Source organism: Mustelus asterias, chromosome 1, assembly GCF_964213995.1.
Source record: "Mustelus asterias chromosome 1, sMusAst1.hap1.1, whole genome shotgun sequence".
NCBI classification, from domain to species: domain Eukaryota; kingdom Metazoa; phylum Chordata; class Chondrichthyes; order Carcharhiniformes; family Triakidae; genus Mustelus; species Mustelus asterias.
In genome coordinates, this window is record NC_135801.1 from 17,118,406 (window position 1) to 17,134,917 (window position 16,512).

Here is a 16,512-nt window from a genome sequence, read left to right on the forward strand (position 1 = left end):
GGATTGCCTCTAGTAGAACCACGAGCTACAACCCTAGGGGTAACGGACAGGTGGAAAGGGAGAATGCTACAGTCTGGAAGGCTGTCCTACTGGCACTGAAATCCAAGGGCCTTCCAGTCTCCCGGTGGCAGGAGGTCCTTCCAACTGCGCTCCATTCTATCCGCTCCCTCCTGTGTACGGCAACCAATGCTACTCCCCACGAGAGGATGTTCTCATTCCCTCGGAAGTCGTCCTCGGGGACCTCATTGCCAGCCTGGTTGACGTACCCAGGACCCGTCCTTCTGCGGCGCCATGTGAGGGCTCGCAAGTCCGACCCCTTGGTCGAACCGGTCCAACTCCTCCACGCCAACCCTCAGTATGCCTATGTGGCATATCCTGACGGGCGAGAGGACACTGTCTCCATTAGAGACCTGGCGCCCGCAGGGGACGTAGCAACTCCTGTCGCTCCTATTCCCCCAGTCACAGATCCACTACTCCTCATTACTTCCCCAGACGTGGCGCGGTCAGCACCGGGACCAGTGCATAACACTTTTACTCCCATGTACAGCTTGCCTGAGACTCGGAGATCGGCGCCACCATCATCACCACCACCACCACCACCAAACGTTCCAGGGTCCCCTACACCATCGCCTCATCAGGGCCGGCCGGCCCGGGAGTCTTTGAGGGGACAGCCAGATGTTGCTTTGAGAGAGCCACCGCAAGCACCTGCTCCAGTTTCGCAACCGGTGTTGAGAAGATCGCAGCGTCGGTGTGGTCCTCCAGACCGTCTGGACTTGTGAATCCTGTTATTTTTTTTGTCATTGTCTGTTTTCATCCACCCCGCCACCTTTGGTTCCTAAAGGAGGGGTGAATGTGGTGAACCATCGTTGGTTCACCACTGGGGTTGTTATTGTGTTACTATTGGGCTAGGGTGTTGTTGTTATGGGGGTTGTACTATGTTGTTGGGTTAGGGTGTTTACCTGTCCTAAGTGTTATCATGGCACACTCCAGTGGGGTCCCGCCTCCGGTGGCAGGGTATAAGACCCCCTGCTCCGGCAGGACCCCTTCAGTCTGAACGGGTGAATTTGTGTTAGTAGTTTCATTGTTAATGTATTAAAGCCTTCAGTTCTAAAGCCTTGTTTCCGGGTGCTCATTGAGGTGCATCAACCACCCATTCCCCGAACTATCTCTGCGATCATCAGATCCACCTTGTTTGACATCAGTACATCAAGTTCAAACCTGTTGCGGTAACTGGTTGTTTAACAACACAGCAAACCATTCCACTGCCAACCACACGGTGAATATTTCCTTTCAGAACTAACATTAATTGTATATACATGCGACAGACACATACCACAGCTCAGCCCTGCCGAGTCCTTTTGCCGCCTTTCAGGAGACTTTGGGAATTCAGATGCGTTCCTTCCAAACTGATTGGAGTGAGCGCGGTTGGTAAAGCACTCCAGAAAGATTATTTATTTTACTTAGCACGCTGAAACACAAACAGTTGCCGAATGATAAATCTGCAAATGCCTGCAGTCCATGACCCAAACCAGCAGTGCCTCAGAGGGCAGAATTAACATGCCCGGGCTTGCTATGTTTACGTAAGTCCTGTGTGATAAAGGCCCTAAGATTGAAGTCTTCTTCTTTAAACAAGACGGAGGTAATCTTCTCCCCTCCCCTTCTCTCTCCACCCAGCGGTAATTAGAACGTTGGCAGAAACAGAACACGGGCGGCACGGTGGCACCGTGGTTAGCATGGCTGCCTCACAATACGTGGTGTGGACATCTCTGGTAGCCTCTTTACAAGGCTCGGATATTGGTGGTGGTGTGTCGGGGAGCAATGGACAAATAGCCAGCACTGGCCTTGTGGCCATGTTTCCTTGCATCTGCTATGGAGTTCTTTCTGCCTGTGAGATCCACTGTCACTTGATACCAAGTGTTCCATCAGTGTTGGTGGTTCTAGCTTGCAAGTGGATTCTTTGTCCCCTAAGTTGATTATGGCCTTGTTGAGGAATGATGTGGATTTCTAGATGCTTGATCTCTGTGTCGATATGCGCGATCTTCTTGGAGAGCCTCTCCACTTGAAACCGGCAGTTTGCGGTGTCGATGGTAGTCATGATGTGGATACCTTGTTGAGGAACACAGCAGAGCTACGTGGCCAACATCTCTTCAACGGAGTTAAGAATGAATAAATTTGCGACATGCGAGTTCATGTGCTGGAAATGGTAACCACTTGCTGCAGCCACAAAAATGTTTTAAGTAAATGTGTTTCACAATATGTATTAAACACATGCCTGTATGACTTTTTTATTCTTTCATGGGATGTGGGCATTGCCGGCTGGACCAGAGTTATTGTCCATCCCTAATTGCCCTTGAGGGGGCATTTAAGAGTCAACCACATTGCTGTGGCTCTGGAGCCACATGTAGGCCAGACCGGGTAAGGACGACAGATTTCTTTCCCTAAAGGACATTAATGAACTAGATGGGTTTTTACAACAATCGACAATGGTTTCATGCTCATCAGTAGATTCTTAATTCTAGATTTTGTTGAATTCACATTTCACCATCGCCGTGGTGGGATTCGAACCCGGGTCCCCAGAGCATTAGAATCATAGAATCCCTATAGTGCACAAGGAGGCTATTTGGCCCATCAAGCCTGCACCAACAACAATCCCAAATAGGTCCTCTCCACTTAACCCCACGTATTTTAGGGTGGCATGGTGGCACAGTGGTTAGCACTGCTGCCTCACAGTGCCAGGGACCCGAGTTCAATTCCCGGCTTGGGTCTGTGCAGAGTCTGCGCGTTCTCCCTGTGTCTGTGTGGATTGTCTCCGGGTGCTCCAGTTTCCTCCCACAGTCTGAAAGATGTGCTGGTTAGGTGCATTGGCCATGTTAAATTCTCCTTCAGTGTATACACTAAGGTGCCAGAGTGTGGCGACTAGGGGATTTTCCAGTAACTTCATTGCAGTGTCCTACTTGTGACACTAATAAATAAGCAAACTTACTCTGCTACTGAGGGGCAATTTGGCATGGCCAATCAACCTAACCCACACATCTTTGCAGTGTGGGAGGAAACCAGAGCACTTGGAGGAAACCCACGCAGACACAGGGAGAATATGTAAACTCCACACAGACAGTGACCTTAGGCTGGGATTGAACCTGAGTCCCTGGCGCTGTAAGGCAGCAGTGCTAACTATTGTGCCACTGTACCACCTGGGTCTCTGGAATTTTAGTCCAATGACAACACTTGACTCACCACATCCCCTCAAACTAAAGAAAGGGCAGCAATGTAACCAAGCTGTATGCTGCTATAGAACATTCATGAAAGGTGTTCTGAATATAACTTCATTAGTTGTTATTCTGGTAAGATAGACATGGGAATTTGGGAAGTTACACCTGAACCTTTGCCCAATCTTGTATCCATCTTGCCAATCTCCATTTACACCTGAATTTCCTGCATTATACATTTACAATTGTGCCATTTTACTCCTGTAACAAAGTATCATAGAAATAATTCTATTCAGTTTGGTCTACAGCTATGAAAATGTTTCACAATATATATTCAATACATACCACAGTGCCTAAAGAATGGGAATTGTGGAACAATGTGACATATGCCCAATAGATCATTGGAAAGCCAATTTGGGAAAATTTAGTTGAAATATCAAATAAGAAAATTACAGCAAAGTACTTCATGTGGCATGTAATAGCCTCAGAAAATGTATTTCATAAGAATGGCTGTTAAAACTCAAGAATGGTTTCCAAATATGCATGAGGGTAAATTTAAGGAATGCAAAGCACTTGTTGCAAAGTCTGGCCATTGGGAGAGTGAATGACAGAATTATTTCTACAATGTTAAGGGGCCTAACTGGAATCTGTCCTTCCACGAACGAGCCTCACCCTCAGGGCTGAGCTCCCTCTGTTGTAGTGTCAACCATCACTCAGTGTAACACTCTCGACTCTGAGCAGGAAAGTTGTGCGTTCATGACCCACCCCAGAGACTCAAGAAAAAACTCCTGTGGTGTACTGAAGGATTTTCTTTTATTCATTCATGGGATATGGGTGTCGTTGGCTGGCCAGCATTTATTGCCCATCCCTAGTTGCCTGAAGGCATTTGAGAATCAACCACATTGCTGTGGCTCTGGAGTCACATGTAGGCCAGACCAGGTAAGGACGGCAGATTTCCTTCCCTAAAGGACATTACTGAACCAGGTGGGTTTTTCTGACAACGGTTCCATGGTCATCAATAGATTCTTAATTCCAGATTTTTTTATTGAATTGAAATTCCACCATCTGCCATGGTGGGATTCGAACCTGGGTCCCCAGAACATTAGCTGAGTTTCTGGATTAATAGTCTAGCAATAATACCACTAGGCCATCACCTCCCCCTATAAAGGTGAGTTATTCTCGCCTTTTGGGTAGGCTCTTAAACTTGGGCCCTGTCTGCCCTCGAGAGAAGACATAAAACCAAGGTGAAACAGGGTGACACGATGATGCAGTGGTTAGCACCGCTGCCGCACAGCGCCAGGAACCTCGGGTGACTGTGAGGTTGGCTAGGATTATATTCATTGGAGTTTAGAAGAGTGAGAGGGGATCTCATAGAAACTTATAAAATTCTAACAGGGTTAGACAGGGTAGATTCAGAAAGAATGTTCCCAATGATGGGGGAGTCCAGAACTAGGGGTCATAGTTTGAGAATAAGAGGTAAACCTTTTAGAACTGAGGTGAGGAGAAATTTATTTACCCAGAGGGTGGTGAATGTGTGGAATTCATTAACACGGAATGTAGTTGAGGCCAAAACATTGTGTGATTTCAAGAAGAAGTTAGATATAGCTCTTGGGGCTAAAGGGATCAAGGGATATGGGGGGAAGGTGGGATCAGGATATTGAATTTGATGATCAGCCATGATCAAAATGAATGGTGGATCAGGCTCGAAGGGCCGAATGGCCTACTCCTGCTTCTAGTTTCTACGTTTCTATCTTTCTCAGATAGAAATAAAAGGTGGCACTGTATTGGAGAAGAATGGGCTAAACAGCCTTGGTGTCCAGGCCAATCCCTTCAAGAACATCTAAAGCAGGTGATCCGATGACTATCAGTTTATGCAAATTGGCTGTTGATTTTACTGTGTTGCATTAGTCAAAGGTATTTCATTAGTTTCAAGAGGATTGGGAAACATTTTGAGTTGTGGAAGGGGCTACCGAAATGCAAGTCTGTCTTTCTCTTCTTAAGCCTTGCAGTGGAATGAAATAAATTAATAGTTTATTCAAGTTGTCAAAAAACATAACCACCTCATTGCTTTCGTCCCTCAGGTAGCAGGACGCTGGAGACAGGTGATCTCTTCTCTTCCAAGCCATTTGTTCCAGTCTATGATTTGCATTTTCAATTTCCCCTTCTAAGCACCAGATCCTGTCAATAATTAACGTGTCAATCATTAACCTGTTACTCAGTAACATTAGACAACCTCAGTTGTTTTCTCAGATTCTGTCACAAAATGGAAGAGGTAAGTCACAAGGGCTTTTTTAATTGATTTGTGAGACATAGGCGTCACTGCCTGGCCAGCATTTATTGCCCATCCCTAGTGGTCCTTGAGACAGTGGTGGTGAGCTGTCTTCATGAGCGATTGATATAACTGAGTGGCTGGCTAGGCCATTTCAGAGGGCAGTTAAGAGTCAACCTCATTTTCCAACCACACACTCTAGCTGAGGAACCATATATGGGTGGCACAGTGGTTAGCGCTGCTGCCTCACAGTGTGGGGACGCGGGTTCGATTCCCGGCTCAGGTCACTGTATGCAGTTCGCACGTTCTTCCCGTGTCTGCGTGGGTTTCCTCCGGGTGCTCCGTTTTCCTCCCACAGTCCGAACGATGTGCTGGTTAGGTGATTTGGCCGTGCTAAATCGCCTCTTAATGTCCAAAGATGTGTGGGTTTGGTGTATTGGTCATGTTAAATGTTCGAGATTATGGGGATGTGGAAAGTGATGGAAGGTAGGGAGGGTAGGCGGGTGATGCGCTTTAGGAGAGTCGATGGGCCAAATGGCCTCCTTCTGCTCTGTAGGAATTCTATGGATTCTTAATGTTACCTGAAAAATGATTTAGTGCATGCTGCCACCTTTCTGTCTCTACGTAGCATCCTGTATTGTCTGAGGGTTGCTAATCAGGGCTCATGTCATGATATCAATGTCAGATAAGGTTCTGTGCACCCATCTAGCCAGCTGAGATAACTGCCCCTCACTCCCCACCTTGCTGGTGTCAGTTTCCACATCGATGACCCCCACTAAGTCACATGGAAATGATGACAAGGAAACAGGCCATTTGGTCCAACTGGTCTGTGTTGGTGTTTCCCTTCCAACCTGAGCCTAATACCATGTACCCACTCGATTTGCTGTATCACTTGATTTCCCTCTTTCCTTCTAACCAATTCCAGTCCTTATCTTAACTCTGGGTGGCTGTTGTGTGGGCAAACTCTGGCATTACAATTCTCACCCTATCAAAATCAGCCAGGACATTCGCACCAGGGAACACAATTAGGGCGGAACTATGGCAGCTTGTGCCTTGTTTCTGAATATACAGGATTAGTTATACATTTATTTTAAGACTGTCACCTTGATTCCATTTTCAGCCATAAGAAAATCCTCTCAAAAATGTGCTACAGTGCAGAATTGTAGGCCTAGTTACCTATCCTGGAATTCTCTCTCCTGATCAGTGTCATCCATTTGGACTCCCTGGAGGGTCACCTCCTCCTTATGAAGCAGATTCATCTTACTCTCCAGTAGCTGGTGATAAATGAAAAGAATATTTAACACAGAATCCCTCACCCATACCGTTCCATCACATTTACTGGGCAGGTTTTTCTTTGTCATTTGGTATTTTCACCCTGCCACAATGTACAATTTAAATATAAAATAATGTGAACATCAATAGGTACGAGGTAAGACATCAAAGCATCTAAACAACCTTCAAAAACAGTCGTGTATATGCCAGTAATGGGTAAGATGTTAATTGACCTATAGAAGGTAGTTTGGGCCTCCTCAGTATTCATCTGGACTTGTAATTGATTATTCTAAAGCAATTCCAACTAAAAATATCACCTGAAACATATCTGCTTAAATAAAGACATACAGACAGCCGGGAGATAGATCATAGGAGCATAAGAATTGGGAGCAGATGTAGGCTCATTGGCCCCTTTTGCCTGCTCTGTTATTCATTAACGTCATGGCTGGTTGTGGCCTCAACTCCACTTTCCTACCTGACCCCCTGCTAACCCTCGACTCCCTTGCAGACCAAAAATCTGCCCAACTCAGCCTTGAATACATTCAAGGTCCAGCCTCCACTGCTCGCAGGGATGCAAAATTTAAATGATTAAAACCCTCTCGCAGAAGAAATTCTTTCTCATCTCATATGGACATGCCGACACTATAGTTAAGAAAGCGCACCAACACCTCTACTTTCTCGGAAGACTGAGGAAATTTAGCATGTTAGCTACGACTCACATCAACTTTTACAGATGCACCATAGAAAGCATTCTTTCTGGGTGTATCACAGCTTGGTTTTGCTCCTGCTCTGCCCAAGACCACAAGGAACTACAAAAGGTCGTGAATGTAGCCCAATTTATCACGCAAACCAGCCTCCCATCCATTGACTCTGTCTACATTTCCTGCTGCCTCGGAAAAGCAGCCAGCGTAATTAAGGACCCCACGCACCCTGGACATTCTCTCTTCCACCTTCTTCCATTGGGAAAAAGATACAAAAGTCTGAGGTCACGTACCAACCGACTCAAGAACAGCTTCTTCCCTAGTGCCATCAGACTTTTGAATGGACTTACCTTGCACTAAGTTGATCTTTCTCTACACCCTAGCTATGACTGTAATGGTACATTCTGCACTTTCTTGTTTCCTTCTCTATGAACTGTATGCTTTGAATGTATATTGTGCAAGTAACAATACTTTTCACTGTATACTAATACATGTGACAATAATAAATCAAATCAAATCTTTTTGTGTCTGTCCGCTGCCTTTTAATGGGAGGCCTTGTGGAGCAGTGGTAGCCTCCCTGCCTCTGAGCCAGAAGTTCAGGGTTCGAGTCCCACCCCAGGACTTGATGGCCAAGGAAGGTGTGTTCATTACGCGGTCAACATTATGAGTGTATCAACCTGCAAAATCCTTCCAACATGGCTGGGGTGATAAGAGTCGGAGAGACTCCTGGTCAGATCTAGAGTGGCGCCCTGCGAGCTATAAGCCCCTGGCGACAGACTAGTGACCTATTCCAGGAAAAACCTCATGACTGAACCAAATCTGCCTTGTGCACACTAGGTGTGGGAAGAGAAACAACAACAACTGCCTTTTATTGATTTGTGTACATGGACATCCGAATCACATTTCATATTTTACGGAAATTTATCTCTGCAAAATTCACGAATAATTTGACCACAGTTCCTGGTCCCTTATCTTGAAAAATAGAATCTTAGATTGATGTGACAGCTGCCTTTATTTTAGGCTAACTCTCAAACATCCCCTTTGAGTGCAACAATCAACCTGAAGGAGGGATCCGGGAGTGGAATTGCTGAAGCATGCTTGCTCCCATTGTGCTTGCACCCTCTAATGTTCAATTATCAATTTGCAAGTGAGAGACATTCAGATTGCTTCACCCTGCACCCCTCATTAACAGCCATTCCCCCCCCCCCCCTCAGAATTTTAATAACACCCGCACTCTCCCCTCAGAATCTTAGCACGATAACAGCCTTCTTTATGTCCAAGTAAACAACTAAAAGAAAATAAAGAAATGCAGCAATCGACATTCATGTTATTTTAAAAATTCTCCTGGTGCTGCAATTTTGATTTTGTAACAACTTTCAATGGAGACATTTTGAATGGGAATCATAGAATCATGCAGTGCAGAAGGAGGCCATTCGGCCCATCGAGTCTGCACCGACCACAATCCATCCAGGGCCAATCATTGTTCCCCATTGCTTTCTCCATGGTGACGCCTCAACCAACCAATCGGCAACCTATTTCTCTTTTAGTATGAATTGTGATTATTTGAAATTTGGCATTCTTGTCCTGATGAGTGCAAAATGAAAAGCTTCGATAACATGTCTCTTTTCAGCAATATTCGAGCACTGCATTACTAAGCAACCTTAATCAACATTTCAAATGATATTCAGGGGAAATTTTCCTGTCCCACCCACCACACGAATCATAGCAGGCGGGGGTAGACCATGAAAAGATGCATTGACCTCGGGCAGGATTTTCCAGTCTTGGGGAGAGCGCGGCCGGAAAATCTCGCCCACAGCCTTTTCTCTTCACCTCTCGGCTTCTTCATTTATGCTGCTCAAAATGAATATATCTTTTGATAGTAGAGGGGCATGCTGGCACAACGATTGGCACTGCTGCCTCACAGCGCCAGGGACCCGGGTTCAATTCTGGCCTCGGGTCATTGTGCGAACCTCACACAGACATTCTCCTCGTGTCTGCGTGGGTTTCCTCCGGGTGCTCCGGTTTCCTCCCACACTCCAAAGATGCGCGGGTTAGGTTGATTGGCCATGCTAAATTGACCCTAGTGTCAGGAGGATTAGCAGAGCAAATACATGGGGTTACGGTGATAAAGCCTGAGTGGGATTGTGGTCGGTGCAGACTCGATGGGCCGAATGGCTTCCTTTTGCATTGTAGGGATTCAATAATTGAGTGAGTGCAGAAATATGTGAATGTGATTTTATTGTACCTTTTGCTTTAAGATCATCTTGTCGATTATAGCACTGTGATTGACCGCTTCCATATTTTTCTTGTTCATTCGTTCTCGCTGTTCTTTTAAGGCACAGCAAGCTGTTTTCAGACTGTCCGTAAGGGCACATCTTCTGCTTTCAGACTCCAATAGATTTAACTGCATATTTCTCTCAGAGGAATTTCCATATCGATTTGTTGCACAGACATTCTCACCACTGGGAGATATCTGTTTGCCCGCGTTGTAAATTTCAGAACTTGATCCACTACTGCAGGCACTGAAATAAATGAGATATTTAACAACTTCCTTGTCAAACTATTTAAAGGACCATATTATGTCCACAAGGAAAAATATAACCTATCTGTAGATAGTAGTAATATTTTGCTAAGGTTGGTGGAGTGCAAATTGTGACAGGCTTTTTAATATGATATTAAAAACATACCATGTTTGACTAATGCATCTTTCTTGTAAAGTAGTGTCTCTGAATGGTAGATCTATAACCTTCGAGTTTTCTTGCAAAATGTGCTTCATTTTTAACATGGGTTTGTCCCAGATTGCACTTAACTGGCTTGGCCAGTTGGAAATCAATCTTGGTCAATATGGACAACAAGTCATAAAATAACATTTTATTGAGTAACTATTGCCAAGCTAAACATGTCAGGTATTTTGACATATGTATTCACTACATACCAGCTAAGTAATACTTTCCACTTACTGTAGCTCACTCTACACAGTAATGTCTCTGTAATGTGGATCTAGGTTATATTAAATGAGAAGTCGAGTCTTCCAGAGAGCAAAGGCAATAATGGGAAAGTTGCTAATTGCGATAATTTAGTGGATAATGGCGATTAAAACTACAACTTGTAAGTAAAAGTAGGAGCCTACATTTTTTTGAGGATTTGTCATCAGTAAGCAACCTTATCTAATGGCTGCTTTTATTTCAGACTGTCTTTGGCACGTGCAGGCACTGGACAAGGTTCTTTGCCACCATGTGAACTCTGAGCTTTTTCTATAAGAAAGAATTTGCATTTCACAGAATCACAGAGATGTTATGGGGCAAAAAGAGGCCATTTGGCCCATCATGTCTGCACTGGCTTTCCACACGAGCATTATGGCTTATTGCATTCCCCTGCCGATTCCCCATATTCCTCCACATTGTTCCTATTCCAATAATCATCTAATACCCTCTTGAATGCCTCAATTGAACCTGCCTCCATCACACTTCCAGGCAGTACATCCCACACCTGAATCACTCATTGTGTGAAAAAAGAATTCTCACATCACATTTGCTTCTTTTACAAACCACCTTAAATCTCTGCCCTCTCATTCTTGATCCTTTTAGGAGGGGGTACAGTTTCTCCCTATCTACTCTGTCCAGCCTCCTCATGATTTTGAACAGCTCTATCAAATCTCCTCTTTGCCTTCTTCCCTCCAAGGAGAACAGTCTCAACCTCTCCAATCTATCTTCCTAACTGATGGTTTTCATCCCATTCTTGTAAACCTCTTCTGCACTTTCTCCAATGCGTTCACATCCTTATAGTGTGGCACCCAGAATTATACACAATATTCCAGCTGACATCTAACTAGTGTTTTGTATAAATTCAGCATAACCTCCTTGCTCTTGTACTCTATGCCCCTATTAATTTAGATGTGGAGATGCCGGTGTTGGACTGGGGTGAACACAGTAAGAGTTTTAACAACACCAGGTTAAAGTCCAACAGGTTTGTTTGGTAGCAAATACCATTATATTACCTCATAATTACCCCATAAATACCTCAACGTATGCGAACCATGGTATTTGCTACCAAACAAACCTGTTGGACTTTAACCTGGTGTTGTTAAAACTCTTACCCTATTAATATAGCCCAGAATACTATATGTTTTATTAAATGTTCTGTACACCTGTCCTGCTATCTGCAATGATCTATGCACATTTACAGCCAAGTCTCTCTGCTCCTGCATCACTTTTAGAATTTTACTCTTTATTTTGTATTGTCTCTTCATGTTCTTTTTACCAAAATGCATCACCTCACACTTCTCTGCTTTGAACTTTATCTGCCACCTATCTGCCCACTCCACCAACTTGTCTATGTCCTCTGGAAATTCTGCACTGTTCTCTTCACAGTTTAAAATACTTCCAAGTTTTGTATCATCTGCAAACTTTGAAACTGTTCCCTGTACACCAAGGTCTAGATCATTAATATATATCAGGAAAAGCAGGGGTCCCTATACCAACCCCAGGGAAACACCACCACAAACTTTCCTGTCGCCCAAAAAAATCCATTGACCATTAGTATTTGCTTCCTGTTATTCAGCCATTTTTGTATCTACTATCTTGCTGCTGTCCTTTTTATTCCATGAGCTATAATGTTTCGCACAAGTCTGTTGTGAGACACTGTATCGGACACCTTCTGAAAATCAAGTACACCAGATCAACAGCATTCCCCTTATCGACTCTCTCTGTTACCTCCTCAAAAATCTCCAGCAAGTTAGTTAAACATGATTTCCCCTTTAGAAATCCATGTTGATTCTTCCTAATCAACCCACATTTTTCTTTGTGACTACTAATTCTACCCGAATAATTGGTTTTAGAAGCTTGCCGCCACTGATGTTAAACTGACCAGCCTGTAATTGTTGGAGCTACCCTTACAACCTTTTTTGAACAAGACCGTGATGTCTACAATTCTCCTGTCCTCTGGCACCTCCCCTGAGTCTAGAGAAGACTGGAAGCGGCACGGTGGCACAGTGGTTAGCGCTGCCTCACAGCGCCAGGGACCCGTGTTTGATTCCCGGCTTGGGTCACTGTCTGTGTGGAGTCTGCATGTTCTCCCGTGTCTGGATGGGTTTCCTCCGGGTGCTCCGGTTTCCTCCCACAGTCCAAAAGACGTGCTGGTTAGGCGCATTGGCCATGCTAAATTCTCCCTCAATGTATGCGAACAGGCACCGGAGTGTGGCGGCTAGGAGGTTTTCACAGTAACTTCATTGCAGTGTTAATGCAAGCCTACTTGTGACTAACAAATAAACTTTAAAAACTTTGAAAAAAGTTTATAACATCATCCCTTCAATTTCCATTCTTACCTCCTTCGTTAGCCTTGGATGCATCTTATCTGGTCCCAGTGTCTTGTCAATTATCAGTACCCACAATCTACTAATTATTTCCTCCTTATCAATTTTGAACGCTTCTAGGGACAGAGTTTCCTTGACTGTCACCATGTCCTGAGTAGCATCTACCTCCTTCTAAATGTAAAGTACTCATTAAATGTAAAGTATTCATTTAAAACCTCAGCCATGCCCCCAGCCTCCATGTGTAAATCCCCTAATCTGCATCTCCTCCTTTCACCACCTTTTTACTACTTTGGGATTCCCCTTTATGTTGGCTGCCAGTCTTTTCTCATGATCCCTCTTTACTTCTCTAATGTGAATTTTCACCTTTCCTCTGATCCTTCTGTATTCCTCTTGGTTCTCAATTGTATTTTCTACCTCCTGTGGAGATGCCAGCGTTGAACTGGGGTGGGCACAGTAAGAAGTCTCCCAACACCAGGTTAAAGTCCAACAGGTTTATTTGGAATCACGAGCTTTCGGAGTGCTGCTCCTCCATCGGGTGAGTGGACCTCTCACCTGGTGAAGAAGGGGCAGTCTCCGAAAGCTCGTGATTCTAAATAAACCTGTTGGACTTTAACCTGGTGTTCATAGAAACCCTGCAGTGCAGAAGGAGGCCATTTGGCCCATCGAGTCTGCACCGACCACAATCCCACCCAGGCCCTACCCCCACATATTTACCCGCTAATCCCTCTAATTTACGCATTTTAGGATTCTAAGGGGCAATTTTTAACCTGGCCAATCAACCTAACCCGCACATCTTTGGACTGTGGGAGGAAACCGGAGCACCCGGAGGAAACCCACGCAGACACGAGGAGAATGTGCAAACTCCACACAGACAGTGACCCGAGCCGGGAATCGAACCCGGGACCCTGGAGCTGTGAAGCAGCAGTGCTAACCACTGCGCTACCATGCCGCCCATGTTGGGAGACTTCTTACTATACTTTCTACCTGACACCTGTCATAAGCACAATTTTTCTTCCTCATCTTAATTTCTCCCTCCTTAACCTCCTATTTCTGTACTCACTTGCATGTGGCACTGGGAGTAATACTTTGAGGTTTATATTGCTCCATATCACATTTCTAAATTGTCCCAAAATATTTTAAGATAAATTGACTATATTTGAAGCACCACACAAGTGCCAGGCAATGGCCATTTCTAACAAGAGAGAAACTAACCATCTCCTCTTGACATTCAATAGCATCACCATTGCTGAATCCCCCACCTTCAACATCTTCGGGGTTAACAACTGGCCAGAAACTTAACAGGATCAGGCATATAAATACTGTGCAATTGTAAATTGTGCAGCGAGTAATTCAACTCTTGACTCCCCTGTCAATGATCTACGAGGCACAACTGTCCACTTGCCTGTATAAGTGCAGCTCCAACAGCACTCAAGAAGCTCAGCATTATCCAGGGCAAAGCAACCCATTTCATTTGCATCTGCCATCTTGAACATTCACTGCCTCGACCACACTGCTGCATAGTGGCAGCAGTGTGCGCCAAGTACAAGATGCACTGCCCCAAAGTTCCTTGGACAGCACCTTCCAAACCTGTGACCTCTACCATCCAGAAGAGCAACGGAGCTTGGGAACACCACCACCTGTGAGTTCCCTTCCAAGTCATACACCATCCTATATTGCCATTCCTTCACTATCGCTCGGTCAAAATCCGGGAAGTCTCTTCCCAACAGCACTGTGGGTGTCGCTACACCTCACGGTCTACAGCAGTTAAAGAAGACAGCTCACCTCCACCCTCTCAAGGACAATTAGGGATGGGCAATAAATGCTGACCTTGTCAACGTTACCCAGAAGAAATAAAAGTTACCTTTACATGGATATGTGACAGCCAATTTTACCTAGAGCAAGATCCAACATGCAACAAATGGTTGTATGATTCTCTTGTCATAGAATCTAGAATCATACCGTGCAGAAGAGGCCCTTCAGCCCATCGAGACTGCACTGACTCAAGAGAAACACAGGACCTCCCATTTAATCCCATTTACTTGCACTTGGCCCATAGCCTTAACTGTTATGATGTGCCAGGTGCTCATCCAGGTTCTTTTTAAAGGATGTGAGGCAACTCACCTCGACCATCTTCCCAGGCAACGCTGTCACCACCTGGTGAGGTGGGGGGAATACTGCTCAGGACACTGAGTGAATTCCCTGCTCTCCTTCAAATGGGATCTCTTACAATCCAGCTGATTGCACATTTATGGTTTCAATGCGGACCTGGAATCTCCTGCAATGGTGCAAGTTACGTGACAATCTATGGTGAGTTTCTCTCAGTGAACTTTGGAGAATTTCAATAGCACTGGGGAAAAGTAGATGGCTTGCCCTGGATCAGATCCCCACTAGACAATGATAATAATGTTCCTGATTAATTACCCAGAGCCATTGCACATAAACCGTTTATTCTAAAGGCAACTCATTGTGCTCTTCACTCTGATTTGTGAAGTCTTTGCAGTCAAGATGCTTTGAGTTGATAACTTCTCTGTTGACAAATGTTTTGTGCGGTCTGGGGTGGAGGTGCGGATGTGGTGACAGTGTTAACCCTTTGCTAACTGTGTGAAGCAACACAAAATACATATCAAAGATTCAATTAAAAAGTAGATGCTTTATCATTGCAGCGCTTTCTATGTCACATCTATTTGCTTGATCAGCTATCTTACATTAAACCAATCATCTATATTTTACTCCAGATAAAACAGTTCAACAATTAGCTAGTTCTACCGTTCAGTACCTCAGAATCCCACTGTCTGTGTCCAGTGTTTTATTCAGGCGGGATTGAGAATATCTTGGAGAACTACTGGAAGTTGGACTTGAGATCTGCTAGGGTTTAAAAGATATATTCATTTAGGCACAATTATAAAACCAAACACTCTTCATAGTTAATACAAGAGAGTGCCTATTTTGAACCTGATTCACAGAATATAAATTGTAGATCAAACATAATGGGGCTAATGGTCTTGAAAACAAGCACAGGAATTGCAATAAAAGTGGTAAATGCTGGATACACTCAGCAAGTCTGGCAGCATCTGTGGAGAGGTAAGGAAGTATTGTTGCAACTATACAAGGCATTGGTGAGGCTGCACCTGGAGTATTGTGCACATTTTTGATCCCCTTATTTGAGGAAAGATGCAGTGGCATTGGAGGCCATTCAGAGGAGGTTCACTAGATTGATTCCAGAGTTGAGGGGTTTGTCGTATGAAGAGAGAATGAACAGTTTAGGCCTATACTGTCTGGAATTTAGAAGAATGAGGGGGAAATCAAATTGAGGTACACAAGATGATAAAAGATATGGATAAAGTAGAGGTGGAGCGGATGCGCCCTCTTGTGGGGCATTCTAGGACGAGAGGTCTTAGGATAAGGGGCAGCAAATTTAAAGCAGAGTTGAGGAGAAACTACTTCTCCCAAAGGGTTGTGAATCTGTGGAATTCGCTATCCCGAAGTGCAGTGGACACTGGGACAGTGAGTAAATTTAAGGGGGAGTTAGACAGATTTTTAATTGGTAATGGGTTGAAGGGTTAGGGGGAAAGGCAGGAAAATGGGGATGAGGAGCATATCAGCCATGATCGAATAAAGTTAAAGTTAATTTATTAGTCACAAGTAAGCTTACATTCGCACTGCAATGAAGTTACTGTGAAAATCCCCTAGTCGCCACACTCCTCCAGTGCCCGTTCAGGTACACTGAGAGAGAACTTTGGCATGGCCAATGCA

At 44.6% G+C, this 16,512-nt stretch overlaps 1 protein-coding gene across 2 annotated transcripts in view; it reads right to left on the reverse strand.

Annotated features, from left to right (window-relative positions):
* The window catches only part of LOC144504484 (uncharacterized), a 57,886-nt gene that overhangs the window by 37,736 nt on the left and 3,638 nt on the right, over window positions 1-16,512 (reverse strand). The window contains exons 2-5 of one of the 2 annotated variants that reach the window (XM_078231034.1): window positions 15,536-15,621; window positions 9,694-9,970; window positions 6,652-6,749; window positions 5,267-5,384 (exon numbers count right to left, since the gene is read on the reverse strand). In XM_078231034.1, the coding sequence (XP_078087160.1) occupies window positions 5,267-5,384; window positions 6,652-6,749; window positions 9,694-9,970; window positions 15,536-15,621 (579 nt within the window). Of the gene's footprint in view, window positions 1-5,266; window positions 5,385-6,651; window positions 6,750-9,693; window positions 9,971-15,535; window positions 15,625-16,512 lie in introns of both variants that reach the window. The other variant, XM_078230289.1, reaches the window with a different exon arrangement.